Genomic DNA, 19,994 nt, shown 5'->3' on the forward strand with positions numbered 1-19,994 from the left:
CACCATGTTCCCGCCAAGGCATGATTAATGTTTCTGTGAGCACCCACGGTGTGTAACAAAACAGTAGGGTTACGCTTATATATAGGTCTAGCCATGTTGAGGTTGAACTTCTAGAAAAGAAATCTTTTAACCTGTAGTTCCAAGAGAGTTCACTGCGCTTTTATCGAAGTACTGAAAATGTATAATTGGCCAATGCCTGGACGCACTGAATAACTAACTTCCTGTAGCAAGTAGTAAGCACCTAATTTTTTTTTTTCAAAAGTCGCATTAATTTCAGAAGTTCATAGATTTGCATAAAATCAAAGTTACAAACTTTAATCACGGTGACAAGCATGACAAATCTCTGCTACATTTTTGATCTCCTTAGACAACCTAAAATGTACAAAGAATGAACTCAAAACAAAATTAACAGGTGACTGGTAAACAATAAAATTGAGGACAATCTCCTCAGATGCTTTACATTAATTTTTTAATCGTGCATAATGCTCCAAAATCATGTAATTTTAAAACCCCCTGAATTTTAATCATCGTCTTTTTTCGTAGGAATTAAATAAGCACTGTCCTTAGGGTATACTGATCGTCGGTGGCATACGACTGAATGATTGAAGTTAACAGATTCATCCCTCGTCAGATGGATTGAGATTAGCGGGATTAGTAAGTTTTGAAAGAAACCACGAATTCCACGTTCGCCATCAAATTGTTCGGCAATAACTTCATGGAGAATCCAATGTACAGTCGTTATTGTCTTCATGAGACTGCTGATGAAAATTCAGATTAATAAATGTGATTTAATCTGAGTAACAGGTGAACAATTCTTCGAAAGTGATTGAAGCTCCGGCCTTGGCAAGATTTGTAATTCAGATTGATCCCTATCTATCTACTTCACCTCCACCTTGTAAACAGACCTGGCGGTGTGTTAGTACATGTAATCGACTACAATGTACTAGCTCAGAGGATGGCGTTCTGGCACCCATTGGCCCTGCGCCATCGATCGTGTACACGGCGTTGCCCGTGACAACCGGTCCCGCTATTGTCATTCCAACAACCTACGTGGAGCATGAATTGTAATCTAATTCAACAGTTACTCGTTGACAAGTCGATGTCATTGTAGTAATCGCGTGTATTGCTCCTTTTAAAGGAAATGGAAGACCAACTTCGATAGCGTGGGTACTCCTGGGATTTAGTTACCAGTTTGAATTAGTTGTAAAGTTCCCACGGGTACAGGAACAGCATGGGGTTAGACTGGAGGTTTCAGCGCATGCCCAGCTCATGGAGTAGTTGTGATTAGTTTATCACAAAAGGAGCATCTAGGACAAGTGCCACTTGAAAAATGGTCGGGTCATGCACTTCAAAATGTTAGCGAAACTGAGACCGCCATGATGGCGCTTGTTTACCTTGCCGCTGCGACGTTGTGTACGACATTCCGTGGAAGCAAGACAATTACGTACGATGCAAAGAGTAACCGACGGCTGGTTCTGTGACCAAAATGTCGCACTGGACAGGTAGGCGCTCTGGAATATTTCCTTTCTATTAAGAACAGTGATCCCTCCATATAAATCCCACGTAAAAAGTGTGTACTGTATAAGAACACGTTTGAGTTTTGCTACAGCGTGCTCCAAAAAAACATCACTGCGTGGGGACAGGCAATAGGCCTACACGTAGGCGTACATGTACACTGTACATGTACATGCATGTGTATACACTCAGTGGCTCGGAATTGCATGGGATTTCTAACTTTTTATACATGTAGACCATGTGTGTGTATATCAACGTGATTTGTGCATGCCAAAGTGGTAATCTCGCAGTATGTAATGTGCAGCTTTGTTTCTTGTCTTGTCTCTCCATGTTTTGATAGATATATTCTCACATTCAGTTGACTATAAATACAATGTAATTGTTAATTTTATCAAAACTTCACTTCTATGCCAAGTGTTTTTACGTGAGATATTGCATGATTTTTCAATAAAAGCATTGTATCTTTTATTTCAAGGAAACCGAATTGGACCCTGATTTAGCAAAGGGATTTCAGAGACCAGATAACCAGTCCAATCCAACACAGGCCTATCATGGCCGCCATCCGAATTCAGGCTTCCCAAAAGAGGCCTCCCCCGACGCCCGAGCCGATGGACGCTGTCTACGATGCCAACGTCGTCGTCAATACAATTGGAGACGGCCATTGGAGACCGCAAAGCTCCATCAGCCAGAACGCGCTGACGACGGACACCAGCGAGCCTGAGAACCCGGATAACGACCAAGGTGGACAGGCTGTCGTTTTGCTCAAGAATAAGTCCAGGGTTTCCATCATCGACGGTGATACCGCGCCAAGACACGAAGGAGCCGAGGGTTCCCTTCGAATACACGGTATTGTGCCGCGGGACCCACCGCCAACCAGAGCGGCAAGTACCGTGTCACACAAGACGAACGGGGTAAAACGCCGGTTCCGGTTGCGGACTGCGCCGGGAAAACTGCAACGGACCGCGGAACTCGACAGGGCGTTTTCCACCATGAACGACCGCACGCGGGTGACAATCGAGAGCATCAGAGGGAACACGCGGACCTCCCGAAATGAATTTGGTGACAGGGTCTGTCGGCCTTACAGCGTCTACACGGTCACCAAGCAGTGCGAGAGACTTGCCATCAGTCCCTTCGGGGGACCGCTGTTAAACAGCGCGGCCGGTAGGTATCGCGAGAGGTTTCTGAACAAGCATCGACCAGATGTTGTACAAGGCACATCACGCGGATCGGTACAGATCAAATTTCAGAGATTTTACGATAATTTGGACTTGCTTGAAATCAACGTCAAGCGCACACCGTTCGGAACGCTTCGCAAACCGCCCCCGAAGCAGGCACGGAAGGTGGAGTCGACGACGAAGTCGGTGCCTGCAGAGCTCCACAAATTCACCTCCGAGAGAGTGGCTAACCTCCATGAGTCGATGGGCCGACAACAGGAAAGCCAACCAAGCAACCAGTCCGAAGGGAAGCGACTCGGAGTCATGAGTGTGGAGTACAAAGTAGCCATGGAGGTATCGAGCAACCTGGAGAAACATCGCAAGAGCCGACCGTCTAACCTTCCCGGGTTACCGACGTTTTTGCCCGGGAGAACTGACGCACCCAGACTGCAGACCCAAACTGAGCGCCTGCTCACACCTGGGGAGATGGCGCTCAAGGAGGGTATCTCGACCAATCTGTACGACCACGAACGGAGCAAGCGTGGTCCGGTTAAGGCCATCGAGAAACCGCCCAGGCGAGTCAAGTCCCCTCCACTCTCTAAACTTTCCCGAGAGAGGTTTCTCCCGGAGGCACAGAGGCTAAGAGAGAACGAATCTTGGTCACAGTTGAGAATCGGTCGCCCTGTCACACCCCCTGCATCAGAATACACGGCTGTGCAGTCCCCCTCGTTTGTGACAACCGCCAGGCCTTGGACGGCAATGACAGCGCGTAGTGGTGGCTCAAAGAACGCCGACAAGTCGAAACAGGCTAAACAAGAACAGACTGACGGGCCATCCAACCAACAAGAAGAACCTGTCGTGGGAAAACTTGCAGCTGAAAATTCCCACCAGGCACAAGAAGTTAATGAATCAAACAATGCGAGGACTACAGACAAAGTCAGTGAAAACGATCAAAGTAACCTAGAGGAGGAAGTTCAGGAAAAATCTGATTGTTCTGCAAATGAATCTGTTTATCTTGAAAGTACTGGTCAAAGTCCCGAAGAGCAAGACAAGACCAGCACGCCGTTGTCCAGCACATCGTTGGTTGTTACAGTTCCTGGCGATGAGGGCGCGCAAGAAGTTGACCCAGTGGCCAACAGTGAGGGCGGTGTTGAGGTGACGTCAGCGAATGATCATGGTGATGGTACTAAGGGTGACGATGGAATCACAAACAAGGAGAATACAATATTAGTTGACCCAGACGGAGGTAAACAACAGGGCTCAGATGAAAATGATGGATGAGTCAATCCTTAGAACATTTCATATTTTTCAGAGAGAGAAACTCGCATTTGAACCGGCACCCATGTGAATAAGCAGCTGTCATGTTGTCAACTTAGGAGTTTTACCTTAAATAGGATCATAATTTTGTTTTGGCAGAAAATAATGTCAAAGATACTTGCGAAGCTGGGAAAAATTACGAATGAGGAAAAGTTATCAGTAAAATTTCCGACTGAAGTTACAGCTTAACCTTTAGAATGCTCAAAGTAGTTTTTATCTATAAGAGTATATTTTTGCAATATTTTTTTCAACAAAAAGGAAAGAAAATTCCTCGTGGCATTGGAAATCCTACGAGCAGGATTACACTAATTGCACTTTCTAGTATCTGAACAAGGAGGCATAATATCAATGTAACCCGAACACTCTCCGATCTTTTCCTATTTACAGTGTTTTTTTATTCAGTGAATAGAATTCGCCGATGTTATGATTGCACTGAGGTAGTCATTTTGGACAAGCTTTCCTTGTTCCTGTGCAGACTTCGAAACTAATGTGATAGCTTTGGGGATACTTTATTTCGTATGGTGGCGGGAATGCACATTTATTTGCAATTTGGTGTGCCACAAGTGTTTTTACAAGTCAAGTTTTACCTGCACGAATCTTTCACGAATTCTTAAATGGAATTTGTAAGGTCAAGAAAGTAACTTTCATTCTGAAAATCTACATACAGTTTATACATGTAATCGTCATCTGGATTTACAACAGTGACAGTATTGACGAAATGATTTATACTTGTAGTTGTCAAATTGCCATTTGGTCAACGTCACATAAAAACAAAACATATATAGTAATTTCATTTATTTTGAGAAGATATCAATAATTTGCATTATTTACATTTTCAAAACAGCAGTTAAAAATACATGAAATAAAATTATCTATTAAAATTCAAACATTGGTCCAACGATATCAAAAGCATAATACGAATAAACCTAATTTTTAAAACAAAGACCCTGTAGTAAAATATGAAGAAGAAACAACCCTATTGAAATGTCTTTTATTCAAGGAATGTTTTTACAGCTTGGACTTAAAAACTAACGACTGATTAAATTTCATGACGTGATCACGTCCATGACCGGAGGTCCTTTGTACATGTACAATGTTTCCATGTCAGTCGCTCCCTGGTTGTTTAAACTACATTTTTTTAAATGACATGTGGGTAATTCCAGGACTTTGGGGTTCCAAAAGAGTGACATTTTCGTGTCCCTGTGACATCTGACGTTATATCACCTGAATTGTTTTCAAACTAGTACTGTTTGTTTGGCATGTACTTTGCATTAATTCCTCACTCTTGGAAACTAGAAAATGTGTTCTGAACTTACAAATTCATGTGTCAGATGTGACAGGGACACGCAAAAAAGGGACTCCTAATTTCTGGAATTACCCAAATATGACTAGGTAGCATCAGCGGGTAGGAAGTTTTAGGAATGAGGCTACTATGTCAAATAATTTAAGATGAGTAAATACATGTACTCGAAATTAGGAAACCCAAACGTGGTCCTTGTGGCACTTTGCAGTTCAGGTTGAATTCATCAGACACGACTCTGTTCATGAAAACCCGTCGACCTCTACAATATAAATGGGAACAAACAGCGACTCCAGGCTCCATTTTAAAAGCAACACCAAGGTCTCAGAGTAAAAGTAAAGGGGCATGTTGATTTTTCATCTTCAAAGTATCATTCTTCGCTTTGAGAGAAGCAGATTTGGTGATATGATTTTTTTTTCTGGTTGGCAAACTGAACTGTGGATATCCTGAATTATCAGTTATTTGGTCGTGAATTTGTCTATAAAAAGCCCCTCGGATACCTTTGGTAAAATATTGTAAATTGCTTGTTGGCTGAAAGTTCTGTGGAAAAGTAGAATGTGCAGTGTCTTTTATTAACTGACCGATTGCGTCCGCTAAATCAGATGACCTACAGTGGGTATCAGCCCACAGCAACCTGCGTTTTGAGTGTTGTTTACAAACAATATACAGCCAGTACTCTGAGTACAGTACCTTTCGTCGGCTTTATTTTTGGTAAATGATACTCATGAAACACTTTGCTTATGGTGGACGCCTTGTTTGTTGATATTTAATATCCACTATAGGTCATGTGACTTAGCGGGCGCAATCGGTCTGTTGAAGGAAGAACAAGGGCTTCATTCTAGTCAAAACACTTCTGAAACAAAAAAGCTAATGACACACCGCTTCTGAGATTGTGAATTATGTCAGTAAAAAAAATAAATAACGAGAGACTGTAAAAATGCTGACCAAATATACTCAGAAGATTTTTAAATGAGTTCCCTGCTTCTTCAGAAAAATTCCATTCAAAAAGCTTGATGACAAAATATAACAAAATTTGAGACCTAGAGGGCCCGAACTGATTAAATAAACATAGTTTTTACAGAAAAGCTGTGGAGATTAAGGTACAAAAGATTTCTGAAACCACTACATTTTGTTTATTGGAACATGTTCAGATATTGATTTTTTTCAGATTCTAGTAGCTTTTTAAAATTCAAACGTCATTGTTTATCTTCCCAGTAATATTTTCAATTATAAGTGATTGAAGGGCAGATGATATAATCTCTGTCTTGCATCTGCCGTTAAACACAATTATTTGACGAATGGTGGCGCCATATAAAATTCCCCTCAGGGATTTCCAATGGCAGCTCAACATTTGAAACAAAATGGCATTTTATGCACAGAGTGCAAACACACGCATTTACACTATCACGGCGCGCATCACAACGCGTGGAAACCATCTCGCGCTAAGGTCTCTGGGCCACCGTGTCGCATCACTACCTAATGTTTTACACATCATGACTAAAAAGGTCAAGTTTACATTTTTCAGTTGGACGCTAACTGCAGTGTTTAGCATGGAAGGACATGTTCATTTCGCCAGGACCAACTTCCTTCAACCATACTAACTCCCGATGAAAATATGCAACAAACTGCCTACTGTTCAAATGCTATATTCGGCCACTGCGTCAAAGTTACCCCCTTCCCCGGGTTGCTAAAAATCGGAAAGTAAAAGGAACACGACATGGGCGCATCTTAACCCCCTTAACCCACACCCGAGTAAAACCAACAGGTGTGCCTAAACACATTTCTTACTCCCAGCATGGATGTGCAGAATACATGTACATGTATATTGCCCACTTTGATAAAAGGCACATTACTTGAATTTTACGTGGAAACATCTTCTACTGTTTATTCTGTGAGAACTATTTGAAATCTTGAATCTTATTGTAGGGGCACTTTTTTTGAAGCGCTGGACATTTTCCACGCTTATTCTAAGGAAAGAGGGGTTGTTGATGCGATGTCATTGCACGAAGACACGACTCATTCGGGGTGTTTTCTCTTGAAGTTGTGAACCCAAAATTAGTTCCTCGAAACTATTTGAGAAAACTTTGCTTACTCTACTGGCCTTCTGTCAGGTACTGAAAATCCTGAGAAATAAAATGTATCCATAATTCAGATTCTTGAGGCTGCTTTGGTTCTAAACATTGAAGAAAAGTTGCTTTTACGAGAACTGCACTTGGAGAAAAGAATGCATGGGCTCTTCAAAGTTATGTCAAATTAAAATTACACAAAAAATTACACAAAACCAAGAAAACTCACAAGCAGACTTGACTATAAATGTGAACGTATACTCCATGCCGTATTTGACTTTACAACTTGCGGTTCGCTAACCCGACCACATCCTAGTTATTAATTTTTTTCGGTTGTCGTGACCTGGCTGGAGATTTGATATCTAACCTAAATAATAGTGGAAGCGTCTCTCTATTTTTGTCAGTTAAACCTTCAATGTCTAGTTTATCTCATAAGACTGTGAAATTTACCGTTAAATATATCAGACTCCATCCAATTTTGGTCTTCATTTCAGTTTGTAATCAGCTGTCATCCTCCCCAGACTCTTCTTCGTCTTCCTCTGCGTTCTCATCTTCATCTTCTTCATCGTCTTCGTCAACTTCTTCCCCTTGGTACACACGCGCCTTAAACGTTGCCATGGACTCTAACCTCGTCGACATCAGACTGCCCAGACTGTTTTTGCTTCCGGACGGCGCTCCGGGGTCACCAGCATTGCGCCGTCTCTGTGACCTTATCCCAAGCATGGAGTAGTCTAAAAAGTCCTCCCTGCGTTTCTGCATCTTTGCTTTGCGCTCATCCATCCTCTTCCGCATAAGAATGAATTTCTCCTTTTCCGTGAGTTCCTTGGGCTTTTCCTCCTGGATTTCCTCCTCTGGAGTTTTTGCCTGATCGGCGTCCTCCGCAGGTACATCCTCAGTCTCTTTGGGAGTTGGAGAACTCTCACTTAGCTTGGTGGAATGCAGATACTTAGAAACTAAGCTCTTCCGTCGATCCATATCGGCCAGTTCTAAGTCCTCTGGAGTCTCGAGAGGGAACTCAAACGTTGGTGAAGGGGTCCGCGTGTCCCCCTCCCCGTTCGTAAGATCTGGCAAGACTTCTTCGTCACTATGTTGGGCAAGGTTTGGCTTCTTCGTCATCTTTCTCGTACCCCTCTTCTTCCCATTGGCTCTCGCGTGAAACACACGGCCAGTGGTGGGCACAGCAGGCAGCCTGGTTGCCCGGTGCTCGCCTCTTGCTCTGGCTGGTTTTGAGTCCCTGTTCACCGCAATGGTTTGTCGATGAGAAACTTTTGCCTTTACGGTTGACATTTGGATGGAGACCCTGGCTTTCCTCTCCGCAGATGTTGGCCTCGCTACAGGTGCAGTTTTCAGCCTCTGCTCAGATCTGCGTTCCTCCTCCTCGATGTTGATCCCAAGGATACTCCAGTCGTTTATGTGTTCCCTCAGGTACTTCTTGTCGAAGAGAAGATCCATGTGGGGACGAGGGTGAGCGGTGCTGATGGACTCGTCTGACTGCGCAAACTCGCCGTCAGGATTAGCCAATCGCAGATTCTCAATAGCCACCATATCCTGGTCCTCCTCCTCTTCGTCATCCTGTTCGTGCTCGTCAAACATCTTTTCGTACCACTGTTCTGTGTCCTTCTCGTCTATCAACGCTTGCGAGATTTCGCTGTAAACTACCGAGTTTTCACGCGCCTTACGACCCTCCAAATCTCGCCTGATTCTCCACAGTTTCTTGCACAAGGCTAAATTCAGTGTGTCCTTTGTACCAATCAGAATGGGGTATGTCGGTGATTTGCTTCGCGGATGGTAGCCGTGCTTGGAGACGTACAGTACTTTCTGCGGTTCGGGGAGGTCCGGCGTTAGAGTATTCTCGCCGAAAGGGGAATTTGAAAATTTAGCTGGAAGCGACCTTGGACGCCGGTCTGCTGTTCTGAAAATCCTGGTGGTTCCATTTAATGTTTCAACCTGAAGATGTGGATTGCTCGCCAGACTCTTCAGAGCTGAGGCTCTGTCGGCGAGTCCGTTAGCAGACGTGAAGAATACAGTCCCTTCTCGCGTGCTGTGCACTTTTGGGAGGGTACTGAATGAGCCGTCAGCCGTGGATTGATGAGTCTGAGCTGTGGTTCGTCGGGTAAACGCGAACTCTGCGCATGTTTTGGATCTGCGCAGGCCCAGTGCGGCGACATGGTGGTGAGGGGTCTGCGACTGGACTTGGCGGGTATGGACTTTGGTGTTTCGGTGAAATGTTGTCTGCTGCCAAGCTCCTGGTGTTGTAGTTGACTGTCGCGATTGGCTAGGCCAACTTCTGTACAGAATGATGAAGAGAAAGATTTTAGTGATAGAATGGTTCGAGGAAAAATGTACGATACGTGCATTGGCCTATGTCGAGGCAAAACAACAAAGACAGAGGGAGAAGAACAGGCAATATACAGCTGTCCAAATAAAAGAGTTTCAAATTCTTGGTTTTCTGGGTTTGTTTTTAGTTGCTCGTGATTTGGGGGAAAATTTTGTTGCAAGTCTATCAAGTGGTTATTCGGCAGGATTCAATCCTCTCCGACATCGACGCTTTCCATGATGTTCATTACAATATACAGCCGGTTCTTAGTTGACAAAGAACTGGTTGTCACAAATTCACACGTTGAGTGGACAGTTCGCACGGTATTGCCGTAAACTTCATTCAGATTTTTAGGCTGCCTCGGTTCATTCACATGGGCTTCCAACTTTCCTGTTTTGAAATGTCTGCCCTTTCGTCATGCACCCACAAGTCTTGGCAGTTCATACATGCACTTAAGCATACGAGGGATGTTGAAAATTTAGTCTGGTGACTCAGTATGTTGATTGAACGTATGTTGATAGCTTCCCCCTCATCTTATGGAGTTCAGGGCATTAACAGTGAATTGAACATTCAGGAATCAATCTGGCTGCTCTCCTAAGCCGACAAATTCCATTTTTGTTTCCGTTATGCATTTATCTACGTGCAATTTCAGTACATCTTGAACTTGAAAGTAGTTTTAGTTTTTTAACTTCGAGACTGCCAATACGCACTATATGTACTGAAAAGGGACGACAAATTATCATGTGAAATCATGCCGTCTGCACATCTTGGTTCAAATAGAGGCTAGACTTTGAAGTTTCCCTGCACTGAAAGAGTTTATACTGAGATACCATTGTAAGGACAGGAAAGGATCTTGGTTTTTCAAGTGCAGCCTTGATTTTGTTCCAAAATGGCGATTTCATGCAAACAGCAAATTGAAACCTACATTTTAATGGCGGATCGAGGATGGCCAAGGGGTCCACGACCCCATCCCCACGCCCCCCCCCCGAAAACAGAGTCACTTTTTGAAAAGTAATTAGAGCCTAAAAACGAATTGGGGGGGTCTATTTCATGTTCCTCTCTTCCAAAAGGGTGTAAAAAAAATCCCCAGAGTATACCCTCAGTCCTAAGAAAGGCCATAAAAGATGGCACGAAAAATCGAATCCCCTCCAAAGAAAAACAAAATTGTTCCCGTAAATTTGGTTCTGAATTCGCAACTGCATGTACATGTATGCTCAGTACTCATACTCAAGTATACTGTTAAAACGTCACTGGCCAAATATACCCCGACTCCTGTTTATGCTTCAAGGTTCATATTTACTGACATTTATATGTATATATGCAGACATGATCGTGTACAAAGACATGGTCCCATATACCTGACAGTCATTCAATACACCATCAAATAAACCAACGCGCTAAACTTAACAATCCGCATAAATTTGAGATTACCTTACGTGTTAGAGACCCGCATATGCAATGATGGCTTCGGCTGAGAAATGCAGACGACTATGCGCATTTTTTATTTCCTCCACGCTGACAACGTAAAAAGACAAAATCTTCCAAAAATCCTCCTCACTTGAATGTTTGCATGCACGGCAAAAATCATCAAGACTGCGGTAGCCCTGTCGTAAATCTCTTTTTGTGACTCTTGAGTGCTTCAAACCGGGTATAATGTTCGTCTTCCGGAAACTGATATATGACCTAGCAGATGTTGGGACTAACTCTGTGACTTGGGGATGATGATTCTAAACACAAAATTCAACTTATGACCAGAAACACGCAAACCTTATCTCCACATCAGATTGCGCGACTCCAAATTCTTACTTGTTTGAATAAAAACGTTTGCCTTGAGCAAACTCGGACCGGCAGGACCATGTCTGCATCCTTCTGTACATGTATTTGTCACGTAAACGTTATTATTCAATTTACTAACACCATTTTTATTTGGGGAAACTGTCACGCGATAACGTTCAAATTGTCATTTAAAAATGCATGTCAATTATGTGGACTGAACTTTTTTTAGGTACCAAATCTGAATGTTAAAAAAAATCCAAGCAACACGGTTCAAGTAACTCCCCGTTTGGAACAACGTCTATCTACGATTTAGAAATTGTAAAGTTTGCAACATTTCCGAAACAGTGACTCAGAGTACGATATTAATTTTCACATGCACTGTGACTGTATGAGTTAATTATTTAATTCTGACAAGAACTATAATTGCCTCGTGAGAAATTTAAACCACAGATTCGCACTTGGAAAATTTCAGAACGCCACTTACAACATCGTTAGCTTTCACTTTCGTATCTTTTATCAGAAACCAAGCACTGTGATATTGCTGCATGGTCACAATGTCGTGGACTCGTGGAACATAAGTAACCCAGGTCAGCGCACAAACAAGTAAAGTGCTTACCGACTGAACCTGTCCCCCACCATAACCTCCTCAGACAGCCCACGAGTCACAGTGAATGGCAGACCACAGGTCACGCAGGTAACAAACTCCAAATAACACTCAGTCCCCTCCTTCAAGTTCGATCCCCTGCCGGCTAGGTCCCTTCCTCCCCTCGCCTCCACGGACACATCCTTACAGACTGGTCTCCCGGCTCCGTTCACCAACGACAGCCCGACAGCCAGCGGAGGTAATGCAGGGCTACCCTGCTCCCTCATGATTTAAAAATAGCTCCGCGATTATAAATGTATTTTTGACGGCATGCGTCGTGGGAAAGGGGCTCGTTAGCCCCTCTTAAAATCTCATTAAACTTTGAAAAACCTGAGTTCCGTTGTTCTACCGTCTGTTATTCAGATTGCTTGTGTTTCCGTGGCCCATTTCTTCACTTGAAATCACTCTTTGGACACCCGAAGTGCGTCGGCGTGAACGCTCTTTAGACCTTGGTACACTGATCGCATGCCTCTTGTGTCGACACTCAGATTCTGGTTTGCCGTCAGCAGGTTGTTTTGATCGTCGTTCAGTACCAGTCGTAGTGGACCGAATTCATCGTTGGCGGACCAACGCCATGGTGGTAGTTAATGTCCAAGCGGTCGATTTTTGGACAAACTTTGACCAGACGGAAGTAGTTGAAATTGCAGTCCGAAGACTCGGTAGGGCCACTTTCTATGGGGCCTAAAATTTAACAACTTCAGAAACTTCTCGTGGCAAAGTTCTTTTTTAACTCTCCATGACTTCCCAGCTATCCCTGACTGTCTTGGATGAGCCTGGAGTAGATGTAACCTTCTCCGATCCATCGGCCAAACAAGGTTTCCGAATCATTCTCTTCTTCACGTGACCATGACGTCATTGGTAGTTAACAGCTAACTGGCTAATAATTTCAAAATCGTTCCCCATCAAAAAGTCCACAGTATCCGGATTGGTTTATATCAGTCTCTTCCAGTAAGCATTGGGACTGTGACAGGCGTGTTATCCAAAGACGACAACAAAGACGCGCGAATGCACCATAGTAACGCAATGTGTCACGCACAACCACTACGAAATTAATTCATCAATTTAATTAGCCACACTAAAAACTCATTATCACAGGTAATAATTATTCCACCTGTTTGTCACTCTGTGCCGATTCTCACATCGGATGTGCCATAGACACCATTTCACCCAGACATTCTCACAGTCCAGCCGAGAAAAATGTTCTATAGAGATGAACTGTCGCATATAATCTCCGGTGACTTAAGGAGACAGCAGTTGCGCCAACAATGCAGAAAACCACTGTCGAAAAGGTTTCTCTCTGCAATACATGTAGCTGTTTTGTTCTCCACAATCACAGCCGACGGCAAAAGTCGATACGGCCGTGTGGAGAATCAATAGGCAGATGGACGAATGCTGTACTTGTTAGCCTCCACAAAAAGTGAGAAGTGTTTGTTTGATAAAATATCACCTTTAAATTTTGCATCTGTTTATAATTTTAATTGTCACTAAGATTGGAAGTCATCCAGTAAGTGAAGTGTACCACTTTAATAACACGCGAATTCATCTGGAGACTTGTGAACAAAGAGATACAGCACTTGGCCCATGTGGTTAGTATGGCTTGGAAGCTAAGGACTCATTTCAAATACACTTGTTGAATCAACGATTGTCCCGTTGCTCTTTCTTAATCTAGTTAAGTGAACCACAAGTAATTAACCAAAACAACAACGGTTATAGATTTGCTGTCTATGCGTTCAATGTGTTTATGTCCTTAAAATAATTGTTATCTAATTTCGAATGTGGACTGCAGTGAGAGTTTGTATTTTTTATGTTGTCATGGTTGGAATGAGTAGCCCAATCTATAGTGTCAGCCCTTGCCTGAAAATACGTGCGGTTGTATCCTTCAAGTAGCAATCGATACGACTTCTGTAGTCTGTATTTACGACAAAGAAGAACATGGATCCTTGAAAGAGATTTTAAAGATTGGGTGTCAACAACACCAAATGCATATTCATTATGCAGGCCGACGAACAAACTGGTAACGATTACTCGTAGAGGGCGCTCTTACATAATTCCTCAAATAAAAGTGCCTGCCGATTTACTAAAAATGTATAGTTACTTTCTGTAACTATATGTCATTATTGTCACAAAGGAGTTATAGATTTTTTAAATTCAAATTATTTCAATTCAATACACAGTACTTCAGTGAAAAGTCTCACTAAAATCGTGATTAACTGCAAGAAGGATTTCACATTTTCCCTTTAAACCAAACACTTGTAACCGATTGCCTTGCTAATGGAGTTATACTTTTTCAAAGTTCTTCCTTCCCTTACAGCATTACGAGCTAGTCGCGCATAAGGCGAGAAACTTTTTGTCTTCAATAAATCTGAGGGACTCCGGTAATTTATTGTAAACCTTGGGGGTTTGGGTTTTTTTTTCATCGATCATACAGTCGATACTTTGGGCAAAACTTCACGCTAACTTGATCCTTTAAAGCTTACAAGTGTTTAAATGAATTCGTCAGATCAGAACACATTAGATTTTCTATGAACTGTAAACAATGTCCGGCAAAGTTCTTGTCGTTCAGAACTTTTTGATAATCAGGTCAAATTATTTTCAATCCTGTGGAACTCGTTTTATCAACATTCATACTTTCTTCGCATGATTAAGATCTGAAGTTTCTTTTTTAAAAACCCTTCATTAATCATGGCGCTTGAATGCTTTTTAATTCCTGTCAAAATTGATTTTGTGGAGTTTTTTCTTACCTCCTTTGTGGGGAGTTGCGGTGAATACCGTTCACGGTCCAACAACTACGGGTCGTCGAGGACAGTGTGGTGTTGGCCCTCGCTGGGGGGCCCTCCCACCCCGTGCCGTCCATAGAGGCTCGGCCGTGATGCGTGAAAACCCTGTTGTTGTCCGGGAATGCTGCGGTGATGAAGTTGGCAGATTCCCGCTGACAATTGCGGCCCGTGGTGGCTGTTGTTGGCGCTGCTTTCTCGGCCATTCTGAGTGCAGCCGGTGCCGCTGTGGACAGATTTTGTTGATACCAGTTGCCACGGTTGCCCATTATGCTGTGTGGTAAAAGGCGCACGTGAGTCCAAGTACTTGGGTCGCGGGCTATCACACAAAAGTAACGGTGGGAAAGATTTGTTATAGGGGAGTTTAAAATTGCAAAGAAAAAATGTGGCGTGATCATTGGTGCACTGCATGCCAGGAAACAGCTGAAAGTGTTTTACATTATGAAGCCAGCTTTGAGTTTGAACACAACTGAAACATTAACTTTTTATCTGGCACTGTGCGATATATTATTTCAGTTTTCTGCTCCAAATGACAATATCTGACCCGGTGAAGTTTTTCGTTGTGTGCCGTTTATAAAGTGAAATACAACTCAAGTACAAGGCCAAGTGGTTACCAGGAAAACACGTTTACAAGTATTTCAATTAAATAAAGAGTTAATTTTTGGACAATTCCAACAAGTTAACAGAAATCGCGGAAAGAATTCCATATACGGACAACACTGATTTTACCTTAAAATGTTATAACAATAATCAGAATGTAAAAACATGTCCTAAATTAAATTTAGCTAAAAAAGTTCCGAGGCATTTAATTAGAAAACACTTATTATTTTCAGACGAGCCTCACAGGTTTGTGCACAGCGGCATCAAGTGTTGTCCGGATATGGAACTCTTTCCAAAATGGATTCATTGCTACGTACCTCGACCTCCCAATATTACAAACACATAAAACAGAATTCAAAAGAGCAAGTTTGGGTTTGTTTTTATTCTCGTATGAAAATTTCAAGGTCATTAGTTTTAAATCGCTAAGTAAAGACAATCACCGTGAGTGGTCGTTGACGTTAATATGAAAACCAGTTAAGAAGTCTGAATTTTCCCGAATAATCCCTTCATGGGTATACCTTATCTGCTGGCAGCATCACTGACGGCAATCCCTCCAAAATTCTCTCGGTAATTTCCGCTGGAGACACGAATTCATAGCAATGGTCAGTACTTTCCGTCGTGTCCATGAGAATGAGGGGAGGGCACGAGTTTTGGACACTGCCTCGTCCTTCCCAATGGCAGTGGGCGATATTAGTGAATTCTAGTCACTCTTCCGTCTGTACAAGAAAACGGCATCGGTGTTTGTGTCCGGTGACGGTACAGGTTTCGCAGCGTTGTCATGTAGGCCCAATGTCTACTCGTGGAGGAATTGTCAGCGATTTGGTCACTGGTAATATGTCCTATTTCGTCGTCCTCTTCAAAGCAGTAAGTCTCCTCGATTTCTTCTACAGTTGAAGACTCGACACAGTCTCAAGTATCGACAACCGTATTTGACGACTTAGGATTATGAACTGGTATCTAGCGGCCATGAAAGGGGCACGTCACAAAGCCGTGAAAGGAATGCTGTCGGGGAATGGTGGTGGACTGGTGTTAGGCAGGTGTGGACGTGAATTATTCATACAAGCTGCCGGGACTCACAAAAGGAAGGGGCTCTGAGCGAATGTTAGCTTTTACGGCTCATGGCTTTCGAGATTTGTGGTTTCAGAGAGGATCCGCTTTCCTTGGTGGTGGCGTTTTGGGGGGGTAAAACAATTTTCGAATAAATTGTACTTGTCAAACATTGAGGAATTTAGAGTTGCAAGTTTATACACCGGCAAGGACTCGACCAAGATTCACCCGGCACAGCATTTAGACTTGGTTTGAAAATACAGGCTTTCACTGTTTTTTATTTCTTTCCGTGGTAATTCTTAAGGAAAATTTAAGATGGGATTATGCATTATCTGTAGCCTACGTGAATTACTTTGCTTCATTCCCAACTGCATTCAAGACTCCATCTTTTGTAAAGTTGGCCTAATGCGGTTAAAAATATATCCCCTTTTCAAAAACACGTTGAAGGGCACCCCGTTTACCGTCGCGAACCTTTTATTTGGACGGCCCTGACCGCGCTGAGCATGCCTTCAACAATGACGAGGGGGGTCGGACATTTAGTGTCCGGTTATGGTCAGCTGGTCATTTTCGGTGAAGGTCGTTGAAGGGCATAAATTTTCCAGAGGCCCGTTTTGACTTGATGTGAAGATCGTTGCGCTGTCGAACGATCCACTTACGTAAGATGCCCTTACATACAGAAATTCATGCAGGATCATTTCCTTCACTGTCGTGATAAGTATAGCATTATTTCGCCAATACGCGCAAAGATGGCAGAGAATTTGGCAGCGTACGAATCGTGGTTCGGTCTGTGCAGGCCTTAAACTTTGGGCCTATTTTCTGGCCTGCAACCCTACACATCACCAGCAGGATATGGAGTGGAAGAACACCGCCTTCCGAACTTCAGACTTATCTCCGCTACCACTGCAGACAGTTACAATTCACTGAACGGTGGGCGTTCAGCCTTTCCACCGAGTTGATTTCCTGGAATAGCGCTTCGCATGTTTCCCTAATCGCATCCCACATTTCCCTTGTGTAAATTTGTACATGTGTTTAGAGTTTGGCTCCTCATGTGAAAGAAAGGTTTCGCATCCTAGTACTATCCTTTGAACACATTTTAAAGTGCCGGAACCTAAAACACTGGCAATGCAAAGGCGTAAAACTAAAAACTCCAAAAACGTGACAAATGAACATCTTTTTTAGTTGATCGCCGTGATATGAACCTGTTTACATCAAACACAAGTTCAAAATGTAAAGGGGTTACCATTTCGATCTACAAACTGAAACAGGTTGCATTGATGATTATTCCACTGGAATTATTAAAAGAAGTAACTGCAACTCCACCCACAAATATAGAATTCCACTTAAAAGGGTACAGGAAAAATTGTAGCATTTTGTAATTTTGAAATAGTGGTACCGCTGTGCCCACGCGTTTCGGAAGACGGTAGACAAGGCTGAAACTGGGAAGACGTTGGAGTCTGAGGAAACAGTCTCTGTTATGGGTCTGAACTTGAATCCATTTTTTTAAATCGTTGAACCACTGTGTTTGTAACTAAGTCGGGTCAACTAAATTTGAAATTAGCATAATTTTAATACTTACCGACACAGAAGTCTGAGCTGCTTATGGGAAGTTACTTCACGATCATCTCTGATGAATTTTTGTCAATGTGAATTTCCAACGACGTAGAGGCATGAGAATGTGAATATCTAGTAGATGGCGAATTCCAATTTCAGGTTCTGAACTGAAACAACGCGGAGTTCCGCAGTTATTTCCAAGTTATCGCACATCAGTGTTTATGAGAAGCAGGGTGGCTTGTCAAGAATCACAATGTACCCGAAGAACTTTGAGTCGGTGTTGGCCATCGACATTACATTTCGTGAGGCCAGGAAACGCAACAGAGACATATCTCAGTTCTGAGGTAACGGTGCCAGACGGTAGTGGGCCTGTTGGCGTGCATTCCCATAACCCCCGGCGGCCGAGAAAGAGCCGTGCACCGCCCGTACACCTCTGGCGCGTTGCAGCTTCCACGGTCTGCTGAACAAGGAAGCGCGGATGGCGTCCTGAAACGGTTATTTTTGTGGCAAAACGAGGTCTTCGTACTGTCGGGTTTATCAGGTCAAATATTTGATAAAGTTTTTGATCACAGAATCGTAAAATTTGGCATACCACAGCCCAATGTAAATAGGCGTTCATCGTAAAATATATCGGTCCGTTTCGGTACAAAGCTCGCAAATTTCATGGGAGTTTTGTTGACAAGTTTTCGGTTACAATTCCATATTGGCTGATGATAAATGGGAACTTTGCACTATGACTAACTCTGGTTTATTTAGCCCTGGGAATTATCATTTTGTTTTTTTTCTGTTACGTGTACAGCCTGCGTTACTTCCTAGTTTAAAAAAGATGGATATTCCTTGCATTACTTCAAAGATCAAAATTACAAGATATTTCAAACTAGCAAAGAATACCATTAAAATAACGCACAGTCTGTTTTATCCCTGGGTTGAAAAGTGAAACCTGTACTGAAAGGTTGCTGCATGAAATTTATGAACACCGATAGCATCTTGCCTCAGTTTGGTCTTTAAGTTTTAGTGCCCAAAGATGGAGATAGTGGAAAAGATGGTTTAATTTCCCCACGACGGCAAAGTAGCCGGACAAACAAATTCTTCAAGGTACCTGATATGACATGGGTGATAACATCCAGAGCAGTCGCGTTGGAGCCTGTTCGTGTGAGGAATATTGACGGTTGCTAGTCTGTGGGCCAAGTCCCATGCACTCAGACAGATAGATACGGAAATTAACGAACGCCGCACGTGGCTAGCCTAATCATTTTTTCAACAGAAATGGACTCCACTTGGGAGCACAACCAAAAGAGCCCCGTCCCATCCACTCCCCGTCTCATGTAATTCCACTGACTAATTTCATCTGTCTTGTCGAGTTGTTCTGATGTCACTGAACGTCTCAAATAAAATCGCATGCTGCAAAAGCGTTCCTTGTTGAAACTAAAGAAAAAGCCTGAAATGAATCGGTTGTAAGGTGTCCTCCGCCACCTTCGCACACTTTTGGCAATTATTGCCTATAAATGTAAATTTCCCTACATCTAAACACTTGAAAACGTATCTGAATGTATGTTGGTTGTAAAATCAAATTCGATCACGTCCTCTCGACTACATTACGATATTGTGAGAACTGCGTTTCGTTATTTAAACAGCATCGAACAGACAGCTTTCGAATACTGATTAATTAAGAGGTAATTACAAGTTCCAATAAAAAACTGTTGACCAAGCAGCTATTTGTTTCTAAGGTACATGCAAGTTGTCTGCTTTTGACCGGTGCAATTACTGATTTTTCATTGTAGGCTATCGGCAAATAGCGACGTTCTCCATACTAACAGCTGAAAGGAAAGTGCCAATTTTAAGGGACTGAACTCAGTAAGGGGTACCTGCTCGATCTGTTTGTATACACGGATTTCATAATTACAGTCTATCTCTCTTTGAACTGTGGTACTGTA

General features: G+C 42.8%; 2 protein-coding genes across 6 annotated transcripts; one reads left to right on the plus strand and one right to left on the minus strand.

Moving 5' to 3' along the window:
- The first annotated feature begins 1,037 nt into the window (after positions 1-1,037).
- On the plus strand, positions 1,038-5,080 carry LOC110991226 (uncharacterized). The gene is made up of 2 exons (XM_022256497.2): positions 1,038-1,502; positions 1,991-5,080. Exon 2 carries the CDS (start codon positions 2,067-2,069, stop codon positions 3,948-3,950), a length of 1,884 nt encoding a protein of 627 aa, XP_022112189.2. The 5' UTR covers positions 1,038-1,502; positions 1,991-2,066; the 3' UTR covers positions 3,951-5,080.
- On the minus strand, positions 4,359-18,515 carry LOC110991224 (uncharacterized). 5 transcript variants are annotated; one of them, XM_087134527.1, is made up of 3 exons: positions 18,086-18,515; positions 14,830-15,181; positions 4,359-9,639 (listed from the first exon to the last, which is right to left on the minus strand). In XM_087134527.1, exons 2-3 carry the CDS (start codon positions 15,129-15,131, stop codon positions 7,854-7,856), a joined length of 2,088 nt encoding a protein of 695 aa, XP_086990653.1. In that variant the 5' UTR covers positions 15,132-15,181; positions 18,086-18,515; the 3' UTR covers positions 4,359-7,853. The 5 variants fall into 5 exon arrangements, with proteins under 5 accessions (XP_086990653.1, XP_022112188.2, XP_022112187.2 ...); XM_022256496.2 differs by lacking the exon at positions 18,086-18,515 and adding an exon at positions 15,981-16,696 and having other exon boundaries at positions 14,830-15,135; XM_022256495.2 differs by lacking the exon at positions 18,086-18,515 and adding an exon at positions 15,981-16,695.
- Positions 18,516-19,994: the final 1,479 nt, after the last annotated feature.

This window comes from Acanthaster planci, linkage group LG03 (genome assembly GCF_054643075.1).
Source record: "Acanthaster planci isolate LZ-2023a linkage group LG03, COTS_SCS, whole genome shotgun sequence".
Taxonomy (NCBI): Eukaryota; Metazoa; Echinodermata; class Asteroidea; order Valvatida; family Acanthasteridae; genus Acanthaster; species Acanthaster planci.

Bases quoted from the DNA above. Each gene is read 5' to 3' on its own strand.
- LOC110991224 (XM_087134527.1), bottom strand. From the start codon at position 15,131: ATGGGCAACCGTGGCAACTGGTATCAACAAAATCTGTCCACAGCGGCA. The intron at 9,640-14,829 runs GTAAGAAAAAAC...CATTCTGTACAG, and splicing joins CGCAACTCCCCACAAAGGAG to AAGTTGGCCTAGCCAATCGC.
- LOC110991226 (XM_022256497.2), top strand. From the start codon at position 2,067: ATGGCCGCCATCCGAATTCAGGCTTCCCAAAAGAGGCCTCCCCCGACG.